Source organism: Indicator indicator, chromosome 1 (assembly GCF_027791375.1).
Source record: "Indicator indicator isolate 239-I01 chromosome 1, UM_Iind_1.1, whole genome shotgun sequence".
Taxonomy (NCBI): domain Eukaryota; kingdom Metazoa; phylum Chordata; class Aves; order Piciformes; family Indicatoridae; genus Indicator; species Indicator indicator.
This window is the reverse complement of record NC_072010.1, coordinates 10,951,014-10,963,785: the sequence shown is the minus strand read 5'-3', so window position 1 is coordinate 10,963,785 and position 12,772 is coordinate 10,951,014. Positions and strand designations below refer to the sequence as shown.

General features: G+C 39.1%; 1 protein-coding gene across 3 annotated transcripts in view; it reads right to left on the bottom strand.

The window, feature by feature from the left end:
• FAT3 (FAT atypical cadherin 3) overlaps nt 1-12,772 on the bottom strand; it is a 329,724-nt gene that overhangs the window by 33,057 nt on the left and 283,895 nt on the right. For all 3 annotated transcript variants that reach the window (XM_054382510.1, XM_054382519.1, XM_054382527.1), the window contains 3 exons: nt 12,011-12,154; nt 11,275-11,472; nt 7,961-8,759 (listed from right to left, as the gene is read on the bottom strand). In XM_054382510.1, the coding sequence (XP_054238485.1) occupies nt 7,961-8,759; nt 11,275-11,472; nt 12,011-12,154 (1,141 nt within the window). The remainder of the gene's footprint in view (nt 1-7,960; nt 8,760-11,274; nt 11,473-12,010; nt 12,155-12,772) is intronic.

The following is a 12,772-nucleotide window of genomic DNA, read 5'->3' as shown; positions in this document are numbered from 1 at the left end:
CCTTCTGGTTGTGAGGACACACTGCATCTAGAACTGCATATGTCTAGAAAACAACACAAGCAACACCACCACCAAAAACCACAAAACAAAACAAAAAAACCCTCCAAAAAAAATTAATGAATTGCTTTGGAGCCAAATTTTGAAAATTAAAAATAAGTTGACTCTATTTCTTGACATTTCCTAATTGAAGACATAAGAAGTTTAGTATTTTAAATAGCCAGTTGCAATTTATAACTTTGGCAAACTATCCATGTGCTTTTGTATTTGGAGAAGATTCAGATAAATTATTTTGGATGCTAGTGCCAACTCTTTCCTAAAACACTTTATTAGTAGAATTTAATCTTGCCCAAGAATAGATGAATTCAGAACTCTTGCTTACTTCATAAGGAAAGTAATCTGAAGGGAAGAATACTGAGTTTAAAATTTGCTTAAAATACTTGTGTGACTCAATCACACAAAGGGTCTTCAAAACCTCCTAAAACCTTAATGTCTACTAAGCTAAGCAGGTCCAGGGCTTACTTTAATGCTTGTCAGTGTCAAAGGAACGTCTTGCATTCCACAAAGTTTGGTTAAAACATCCATATTACTTCTTAAATTGTTTAAAAAAATTGGTTTGATTGCCCTACTCTTAGAAAGTTTGCAAACACTGTCGACAATAACACAAAGCACAACACACCTATTGCAGCTTCATATAAGAATTCTCAGGAATATACAGGTTCCACAACAGTTAGCTTTTATTTGGTTGCAATAAGGAACTCAGTAGATGTAGGGTCAGCTTCTACCTCTGTGGCTCCTATGAAAGTAGCTTTTAAGTACAGGAAAAAATGCACTCCTGTCCTTGATTCTGTTGATTTGCAACCATAGGTTGAAGAGCGTGAAAGCCAGTTCCTGGGAATGGACAGGACTCTCTCGTTTTCTTATTAAATAAAATTAATTTCCTTAATGCATACAGGTGATGACTTTCACAACAAAAAGTCAGCACCTTTCTACCTGTCGCTTTCTGAATATTGGCAGTCCTTGTTTATTGGAGACCCCTTATAACATTCAAAAATTTATTTTATGAGCATATATATTTTACAGTTCACAAAGGAAGAAATCAACCCGTCATAGAGTATATCTCTGAAAGTAATGAAAGAAAGAATCTTGTTGCTCTTGCACTTTAGTACAAGCCAAGCAGGGCTCATAGTAAGCATAGCTGAAAGTACATGGCACTGTAAGTATTTTCTGGAAAAGTAACAATTCCTACTGTAGGTTTAAAAGTGGATACGGCCTGACTACTAATATGGCAATGACTGTAAATGTCTTGCTTGATGTACAGCACAGTCAATTTAATCTTTAACATCCTCCCCTCCTTTGTCAAACATTTGTTTGAGAGGTCTATGCAGTAAACGATTTACAGTACTGCCTGTAGCACTGTTAGAGAATGATGCATGGCAATCTTTATTAATCACTTCAGTAGGTTACACCAGCGGGAATAACAGCTGCAATATACAGTCACATTTTACGTCTTATGGAATCAAGAAACAAATGTCATTTCATAAAGTTCTGCACTGCAGAACTATACTCTATTTAAATGTAAAGCCTGCAGAATTTAAGAGAGAATATGATGTTTTCCATAGCTTTTCTTTTTAGAAAAACCCTTCATATTCTTCAGAATTCAATGGCAAGTAACAATTATTTCTGAAATTATAACAGGTAGTTAAATATTCTGTATTTTCTACTTGTTTGTTCAAGCCATTTTAATTCATTCTTACGTGACAAATACACAACATCCTGCTGTACACAGAGTATATCTCTTCTCTGAACACACTTACATGTTTTGTGAGCTGTAATTCAAGTGAGCTTCTGCCAGACAAGTCATTTGGACAAAAGCCCTACAGCTCGGCAGTGTGCAGCAGAAAGGGGCACAGAGATTTCCAAATGCAGCTCTGCAAATTTTCACACCTTCTAACCTATGACTCTACTTTTGCCATGAGGCAATAAAGGAACAGCTTACTTTGTTATCCATCTTGCCAGGTTTTGAGCTGATTTAAACTCCGATTTGTACTTTCAGACATCTTTCAACAGCCACAAAAAAATATATGGAAAGGATCTAATGTATTGAGTGCAGCTGTGGAGATACACTAAGGGATTTTTTAGGGTGTCAGGTAATGACAGGACTAGGGAGAATGGAAAAACTAGAAATGGGTAGATTCAGATTGGATGTTAGGAAGAAGTTTTTCCTCACCAGGAGGGTGGTGAGACACTGGAACAGGTTGCCCAGGGAGGTGGTGGAAGCCCCATCCCTGGAGGTTTTTAAAGCCAGGCTGGATGTGGCTGTGAGCAACCTGAGCTGTAGTGTGAGGTGTCCCTGCCCATGGCAGGGGGGTTGGAACTAGATGATCCTTGAAGTCCCTTCCAACCCTAACAATTCTATGATTCTTTTCCTGCAAAGCCACAGACAGTTCTTCTGGTAAACTAGAAGCAAATCAACTTTTTATTCATCCTGCTGCAGCAGGATTTCATAGCTGTCAAAAAATCTTAAAAATATTCAGACTTAGGAGGGAGAAAAAATGCCTTATGCCTGTCTGTATGGTTATAAGCATATAAGCTACAAATCTGCATTATTGCATTGCTCCAGCTAACATGCATTTTCAGGCTGATTTCACAACTATATAGAGCAAAATTGTGAAACTGTTTGAGGTTATGTTGCCCACATGGAAGATTTACAGCCTGAATTTAAATAAAATTATTCTAATGTTGCATTTCCACTCCAAAGAACAGCCTATTTACCATCCAATAAGGGATTCAAGAAATAGAGATTTGAATTGATCTTTATTTTCTGTAGGCAAGGCCAGACAATCCACAGTATTCCCTTGAAACTCACATTAGTATTAATAAAGCTGTACTCTACAAGGTATCACAGAGACACATGAGCTAGCATCAACTAGTCCATGGCAGGAAAAGGTGCAGTAGGCCCACTTGATTTTGACAGATCATCTTCTCTAAAAGAAGGTAAAAGTATTACAATTTCCTCCTAGTATACTGAGGAAGAAAATACTCTTCCATTGCAAAATGAGACATTTATTTAATTCCTGTCCCTTCAAAGAAGGATCACTTCCAGGACTGTAAATGTACTTTGAAAATGGAGTACTTCAACAGTTTTAACTTAAGCCTTGCACTATTTGGTGTTCCTCTGCAAGCCCATTATCCTGAATCTGTGTGAATATTAGATGTAGAGTCTGTTTTGCTCAATTGCAGAGGAAAGTTTGAAAGGTGACTCCTGGAGACCAGAGTCTCAGCATGTAAAGCAAGCTCCAAACCATTACTTTTAAACAAATGAGTAACTAGTTTTATAGGAAAACTGTCAGTTCATGAGCTGAGATTTGTTTTTATTTTTGGAGCATAGTGCTCAGGTATTGTAAGCAATGACTACTGTGTACATTTCAGTGCAGACACCACAAACTTGTTTTGGTACTTGTCAGCCATAGCTTTCAGTTAGCTCAAGTGACTTTGGAAAACTTTGTGTCACACAATATGTCCTAGTGAATCAGATTCACTCCCAGTTTTACAAGAACTGAGACATTTGGCCTCTTCCATCCAGTCCTTGATCATGACTACCCTTAAGACCTCTTAAGTGACAGATGGCACTTCCTAGTTGCTCTAATTCTACAGTTAAGCCTCCACTTCATGCTCCAGCTCTCCCACGTATATATCAGATTGTGAATTCTCAGCATGGGCCTTAATGTGGGGGACATTTGGAGAGAGAAACCTTTCTCCTTATACAAGTGCAATGTTAAAAGGATTTAGGACAACTCCCCACATCTTTCAAATTTATCTCTAGTTCTCTGATCCCAAGCACTGGGATCCTGATACCTTGCCAGGACAACTTAAGGCTCCTTAGTACATGTGCTTCCTGAAAATGGAGAAAGTGATGTGTTACACACAGGAATTGGGTTCTTCATGCCCAATCCTGCAAAACATCCAGGGCTGTGTGACCTACTCTAGGTGATCCTGCTTTGGCAGGCAGGTTGAACTACATGATCATTGAAGGTCCCTTCCAACTCTTAACATTTTATGATTCTGTGACTCTTTAAGAGGCAGTGTGTGCTCTGGGGAGCTGAGGACATCAGCTCTGAAAATGATGTCCTATATTAGAAGCAGATCATCACAGTCCATGATCTCCTTTTGTCAGAATATTCACAAAATGCTAAAAGTGGCTCTATAAAGTCAGAATCACCTGGTTTCATGAGAAAAGTGGTCCAAGACTGCTATTCATTTGATTAAATAACGTGGATGTGAGTGTCTGCACTTTTACTGAACACTTCTGGGTCTATTAGAAAAATTCTTTCAAACTATTAAACCAGAACCATATTAAACACTTGAAATGCAATTCATCTCATCTAACTTTAGGGCATGATTCATCCCACTGATTCCAGACATCTAGGGAGAGATGTATCACATCATTAAAAATACCTCATTCTTTCCACTGTCTGCAAATGGGGCCTGGAGTGACCGGCTGAATTGTAGATAAAAACCCACATTTGTCAAGATGATTTCAATCCAGCCCTCTCCCATGAACATATTAAAGTACTCTCACTTTTCTAAGATTATAAATGCAAAAGAACTCTATAACAATGTATCTGCAACAAAACCTTCCATCTTTCTTCTCAACATAACAGAATTAATTTGCATCATGAAAAAACAAAACTACAGAGTAGATTTTTGCTTCTGAAAAATGAGAATGTCACAAGAACTACTTGACACAAATATATTTATCCTGGTCCTCCTATCTTTATTTCCCACAAGCACTGACAGATGTTTGCATACCTCATGTCACGGGATGGGAGACTGGCAATTGCCTGCCCCTGCACTGAAACAAAGCCCAGTTTGTTACAGTATTTTTCATACAAACACGAGCAGATGAGCTAGAAATCTAGGAAGACAGTCTGTTATTGGAAAACTCCCTAGTTCAATTTTATTGATTTTAAAGTCTTAGATTGATGCATGTGAACTTTTGAACTTCTCCTTCCTGAGCTGCTGAACCGCCGAAGTTCACCCACTCCCCGCTTTACAGTCTCCCTGCATTTTCATGTTAGATAACTGTTTACTCACAAAGGTAATCTAGGTAAGTTATGCACAGCTGGCATGCATAAATTGTGCATATCTGTGACATCTGCCAGTGGGAAAAACACTCCAAGTATGATACATATTTCAAAAAAGCGTGAATTAGTTCAGACTTAAGCTTTCTGGGTCATAATTGAATCAGATCTCTGGAAACATATGCAATACTTTAATGGCTTTGTCATAATTCAAGCTATTAATATTTACTGGACTGGATCATGAAACAATCCTAGTAACAAAGGAAGTATAATACTTTTATTATAGTGATAATATCTCGCTAATGCTGTCTTGTTAAACAAGCCAAAATAAATTTATTCTAGCATTTTGTGTGCTTTTTCCTGATTTGCTGTATTTATGTGCACTTACAACAACTACTGATCCAAGAAATAGTTTCATTTTTCTAAGTCATTAACTAGGCCTAGTCTTATACTTCATGAAAAGAAAACTATACATCCAGTCTCTAAGTAAGACACTCTCAGAAGTCTTTTTTGCCTCCTACATGGTAAAACACACTGTGTGTCTCTGTATTTACCTATATACCAAGACAACTCTTGTGGCTCCTTTGCTTGCTCTGTAGCCCTACTTGACCCATCTTGTTCTATTCCAAATACAGATAAATCTCCTAAGAGCAGGACCTGTTTTGTTTGGGGGTGACTCTCACAGTCTCAAGACTTGGGGTTGTCAGTTGATGATAACATAAGCCAGCAATGGTCACTGGCAGCCCAGAAGGGAGCCATGTGCCGGGCTAATGGAAAGCAATGTGAGCAGCAGGACAGGGAGGGGTTTCTGCTTCTCCATTCTGCTCTTGTAAGACCCCACCTGGAGTACTGCATCGAGTTCTTGTGCCCCCATCATAAGCTGGAGGAGGTTCAGAGGAGGCCACGAAGATGATCAGAGGTCTGGAGAACCTCCTTTGTGGGAACAGGCTGGGAGAGTTGGGGCTGGAGAATAGAAGGCTCAGAACACTCAGAAGCTCTGAACACTTTTGCTATAGGATGGATGGTGGTGGACTGGACATGCACAACCTCAGTCCAAAGCTTGAGGGTCACCTGTGGGAAATCAGCACATACTGGCTTGAACAGGAGCTGTGGGAAGCAGTTTTCCAGCTGGACCAGGAAAAGCTCTCTGTTGCAACTGTTCCCATACAGCACTCTTCAAGGCCATGATAAATTGTCCAGAAGCAAGGGACCACAGGCAATCTGCAGAACCACAGCAAATTTCTGGCAGCTAGCCATGCATTTGGAGGACTGATTGGTACATGACACAAAAAATTTGGAAATCACTGAATTTTTGTGTTTCCAGTGCAAAAATGAAGAAAAAGGAGAGAGCTGATGGGTCAGAACTGTACTGTGTTGAAAAGTCTTTTTCTTAGAATTAATCTAAGGAATTAGGAGGCAGATCCACTTACTATTAGTATCTGAAGGGAATAATGTATCATTATTGACTTTAATAAGTAATGAAATGAAATTATGAACAGTGAATATTTTGGCTGCCAGAAAACCAATTTCTGACAGTGAGGGCTCTCACTATCCCCATGGAGATGAAGATTTGTGATTTCTTGGTATGAAAATAAGACAAAGCTACAACTTAGAGAATAAAAATTGTCTTGCGGACAGTGTTCCTGCACTGGTTCCTGGATTGTCTAGATGATATTGCAGCATTGTCCCTTTTAAATCTGTGAAAATCCTTTATTTCAGAGCCTTTCATGTGTAACAGGATGCTGGCTGTTGTTATAATAGGTACATTCATTTGAAATTTATAAAGCTATTACTTAAAAATTGACCATTCTGCTCCTGAACTCACATGAAAATAGCTCCAATACAGTATTTTGATATTTTAACAGACTTGAACTTCTGTGGCATTATTATTATTTATGCACTGCAGGAGACAATGATTCCTGGTTAAGGTTTATGCAATTTATGCCTGTTTTCATCCCCACTGAAGTCAACGGTAAAGACATGAAGCCCTGCTGACTGTTGCAAAAACAAAAGTCGGTTACTGAGACATGGCTGCTGAATTCTTGTGCTGTTCTGTGTCTGTATGTGTGCACATGGGCTTAAGATGAGAGAGACTTAGATGTATTGATTTTACAGCAGCTTTTTTCTCTGCTCTTAAATGAAGTGGAATGAGGAGCAAATAGCCTGACAAACAAAAGAAACAGAACTATTATTATAACAGCCTGAGGTTTTACACTCCAAGCGCAGAATCATAAAGAAGATTGGCTCTCAAGACTATTTGTCATATATGCCCATGTGAAATCTCTACCAGAACGCAGAACAGCCTGAAACCCAGCCTAAAACCCCACCCTGTGACCTATTATAGCTTTAAAGGTCAGGAATAGTGCTTGCTTGCAATTACTTAATAAAATACTTCATTGGTTTCTATGCCTCTGTAAAAATGGAATTGGAAAAGGCCTTTCCACCTGCAATGCATAGGTCAGGGGTCCCTTTCCTTGGAGACTGCTGGTGCATGGCTGCAGATCAGCCTGTTCTGCTATGGTCACACTCCAGGTTTATTCCAGCGGTGGCAGTGAAGGGGTTGGAAACCACATCCCTGCCTCTCCTCTCCCTCCCTCTCCCCTTCCTTCCCCTTCTCTGGAAGTTGGTTGATGGCTCTGATTATGGAGCCTCCAGGAAAGCGGTCTTTGTCGTAAAAGGCCAAAGTTCATCAACTTCCATTTACATCAGTAAACACGAACAATTCTTCCTGAGCCTGAGAAATCAATTCCCACAATACATCAGCCAGTCGTGCTGTAAGGGACTGAATTGAAATGCCCCTTCTAATCTGCATCAGAGGAATAAAACCAATCCTATCGCGTAATGTGCAAGGATGGCAGGGGAAGAGGAGCAGTACTCACCATTGCACATGCAGCGCACATTCCTGTAAAAGCGGGGGCACACAAAACTAATCCGTGCTGTGCTATAGGTCATCAGGGAATGTGAATCGATAGACAGACTTTGCTCACAGTGTTGCTCCTGACAATCCAGTCCAGAGCAATTCTTCTCCAAGATAGCAGAAATACGAATCGCATTTTCCAAGTGTCTCCTTGCATTGGTAAGCTTCTGAATCAAATAGGCAGGCTTATAGAAACCACTGTTGTGCATCTGAACTGCAAACAGCATGTCAAGCTGATTGCTGCCTGCCACTGGCTGAATACTGATGATGTGTAGGCTGTCTTGTTTTTGGGAGAGCACTGCATTTCGCAAGGTACGCCTGAAACCATGCATGTGAAGGCCCACAAAGTCTTCTGGGGAAACGTTCTCAAAACGGATGGTGACTGTGTTCTGCAGCATTTCTTGTAGCAATTGCTCAACATGGACCACAACATCGATGGGTACCTGGAACCGGCCATCACTGACAGACACATTCAGGATATACTTGCCGTTATCCAGCCCGCCAAGGGCAATAATCTTCCCATCGTGGCTGTTGACCTTGAACAAACTTTTCTGCTCTGATTTTAGTGTGTACGTGAGGACATCGTACACATCCTGATCTGTGGCATGAATTTTCCCAATGACTCCCCCAGGAAAATCATCTTCCATGGTGACAATGAAAATTTCCAGTGGAATGGCGGTTGGTTTGTGAATACTCTCTTCGATAACCCTCACCTGAATATAGGTGTGGGAAACCTGCTGAGGCTTCCCAGAATCCTTTGCCTAGTGTAATTTAGGAAAAAAGAATAAAAAAATAAAAATAAAACACACCTATAACACAGCCAACAACCATAGCTTCTTGCTACATGTATTTTCACAGCATTAGGAATTCTGAAGACCTCTCAAAAGAGCTTCCCAAATGCATTTGCAAAATACATATGTAAAGAAACATCTCAGCCATTTCTAGCAGTGGAACTTACAAACTCTTTAGGGAAGCACAGATATCTCATCTAAGTGGATTGCAGAGAGAAATGTGTCAGCAGAATGTCTCATTACTCAAACTGAAATGTTCCCAGGATCCCACAGCTATCACTTGTCCTTTTCGCAACAGAATCATTTGAATGTGGTGTATTCCACACCAAATGAAGTTTGTTCTCAGTTCTATGCTGGAAAAGAGCCTTAAGTCCAGTGAAATACTAGCATCAGTTTCTGCATTGCTTGGTGTGCTCCAAAGTGTTTCAGACTCTGCTTAGTTTGTGTGGATGTGAAGGAGTTCAGAGTTTTTCTACAGTGCTCTGTACTACTTTACCTGAAGCAATCGAGAAACATTCTTGAAATAAATAAAATTTATCATCCTCCAAAAATTAAATAGGGTGCTTGTGCTGTTACTAAAGACAAAATATGAGAGCAATTCTGCACTTGGACAGATGACTGCATGACCCAGAGCACATATGATAGCATCATTTGCACTTTTTTTATAGAGAGTAAAAGAGCAAGTATGACAAAAAAACCCAAGGCCATCTTGACAGAAAGTTGTGTAGTTCTTTCCTGCACTAAGAAAGATGCTTCATCAAAGTCACTATTAAGATATACTGCTCCACACATTTATTTGCTCCAGAGAAGGAACAAGACGAAACTATGACTGGGCAGAGATGTAGAACACATTCAAAGATATTTGTATTTCAACATAATGAGGAAAATTTACAAGATTAAGGGGAGGAAAAAAAAAGACAAAAGGCATGATGACAACAGTAACAGGGAAATTATCAGGAAATGATTAGTAACTCTAAGGCACTAAAAATCATTCAGCGACACTTCTGAAAGGGCTGGCTGAAGTATTTAAAAGAAGATTTTATGTGTATGTGCACACACATATACACACACATGCATAGAGATTACATCCAATTCCACTCCCAATTTTATCATGACTTTTTAATAAAACTGACACAGAAGAGAAATCTGACAGTGGATAGGAGAAAGCGGCACTCTGGCACATATGAATGGAAAGAAACATTTCTATGGTCTATACGTAACAGGAAAACATAAAATATGTTTTCACTACAGTAATCCCTGAAGAAAATAATACTGGGAAAAATTAGGCCTCCAGAATCCAACAGTGTGGTTTTCTGAAGATGTGGGTGCATCTCAGACATTATGGTCTGCCTAATATTTGGTTTATATGACAAACTTGAATCTGTACAGCTAGAGGATGCTGCTTAAATTTAATCGACACAACAAATTTTGTCTACGCTGGAATTCTGGCTAGCAAAGTTTCCTGAAAGCAGGATATTTTAGGATGAAGGCACATAAGAATGAAAGGTGAGGTTGTTTTTTGTTTCATTTTATAGAATCATAGAACTGCAGGCTCAAAATACAGGTTTCAGGAATATTAAATAGCAACCTTGCAAAACTTTACTCGGATTTGAGCTGTTGATTAGCATCAGAGTTTATGGGTTTTGAATTGTAACTAACTGAGGATATTACCACAATGAGCAGTATTAAACGTGCTTGTAACGGAGCAGACAGGCTCTATTTGGAGAAAGCAACAGAAGTGAGCAAGTGGAGGAAGCCTGCATTTCAGACTCAGCTTATAGGACCATGTCCCATTTCAATGAAGAAATGAATTTCATTCCCTGGACTTGCATATTTACTCAGCCCTATAACATTTTCTCTGGCAGGCCTGAGAAATGTGGACAAATTACTTTTGGATTTACAGTTTTTTGTAATCAAGATTACCCTGGTTACAAGGTGCCTCAACAATGACTCTAAAGCTAAGTTTGAGCTGGACTTCTATTGCATGGCTTATTTTCACATTCTTTAAAAGCTAAGCTGACCTTGGAAATGTGATTTCATGAATTCTTGGTAGGCTTCCAATAATTTACGATTAAATTTATGACTTAAAAGCAGAAGTGATTTTCCTTCCTAGAACAATATTTTGCTGTCACTCGTTCTGTGGTGTATTTATATGTATATAATGCATTTTTGCTTATTTTCCTCACTTGGCTACAGAAAGGGAAAAAAAAAAAGATGAAAATCTTAAATCAGAATGGCTGCTGATCAGAAAATCCATTTCATGCAGAGGAAATTGGAAAGGTGGCTGGCTACCTATTTATATTTATATGAAATTAGGTTTGAGGACATCAAAGGAAATATACCATATTGTGAACTTTTAAACTGGAATTCATGGTGTTTACTCATAGAATACAGTCAATTAAAACCAACCCATACAGGCAATGTACAGATGACCTACCACTATGAGGGTTTTTGATTCTGTGCAGATGCAAATATCAAGTCATACCTGCACGCAGAGCACATACTCAGTTGCTACCATGTGCTTGAATATGACTGCAGATCTCAAGACTCCATGAGGGTCCAGGGTAAACTCTTCCTCTTCATTGCCAGTGAGGATGGTGAAGGTAAAAGGGGGGCCATTGTGAAAAGAGTCTTTGTCTGTCACTACCAGCTGCAAAATGCTTGTGCCCACTGGTTTATTTTCCTTTACGCATATAGACAACATACAAAGAAAAGTATTAAAATGATACATATCACAATCATAAAATACCACATTTTGCTATTGAGAATATTTGACTGAATGCTCTTTGCTCAAGATGAAATTTGACAAACAGTCTTTATGTTGACACTGCTTACACTCCATGGACAAGAAGCAGAGATGAAGGTATCTACGGACTGATGAACTCTGCCTGATACTGTCTGATCAGCACTGACTAACCATTAAGACTCAGACCCTGAGCAAGGTGGAAAGAAGTGCAAACTCGTTCCTGCTCAGACTTTTAAGGCTAGAATACCTGGTGCAACAAAGGTGAATGGTAAAATGTGTGACAGATGCTGAGACTAAGGACCCTCAACAAACAGAAACTTACCAATGACTTAAGAAAGACATGTTTATACTTTCCTTTAAATAAGATCACTTGATATGTCTTTTGCAGCTAAATCATCAAAAGCTACCTAACTGAAACCAAATACTTTCATATTTTAAAAGTCAGAAAAGGTTTTGATCTGCAGGATAAACTTACTTGAATTACAGCTGTATAGTTAGCTGGAGTAAATACAGGGCTATTGTCGTTCACATCAGAAATGTCCACATTGACCGTCACAGATGAAGACAAAGGAGGGATGCCACTGTCTCTTGCCTGGATAACTAATGAATAACCAGATATCTGTAAAAAGGTGAAACCATTAAATCATTGTGAAAGCTGTCCTAAATGTTAGCTCATGTTCTTTACATCCAGTGCACCACCTACCATATACTAAAGCAAACTGTTTAGCCTCATTACCTTCTCTGCCCTTGATATAACATTATCCTGTTTACTGCCACACTGTGTCCAAACTTTTTTTCTAATGCTAGCAATAAAAAAACCCAGCTTCACTGTATTAAAATAACTCTATCAGATGATGCATTCCTGAAAGGGCAGACAAGAATTAAACAATGGATATAGCCAAATGTAGCCACTACTACTGTAGCTAACATTTTCATCTCTCCTAAGAATATGTGACCTGATTCTATTTATCTTATGTTTGGTTTCCAGGATGTTATATAAATTGATTATTAGAGCCAAGCTCAGTTTGACACACAGTGTTTCTAACATGCTGATGGAGAACCAGGAAAAAAAAAATCACAGGCAGTTGGCTTAAATGCATTGGAAAACATTTGGGACTACTAGAGGCAGCAGTCGCTGTAGCAACAGGGTATTATCCATCATTCAGCAGAAGATAAGTTTTTTGAGTCTACTTGTTTGCAAAAGACACAAACTATGCAGTGCAGTGTGGGCAGTTCA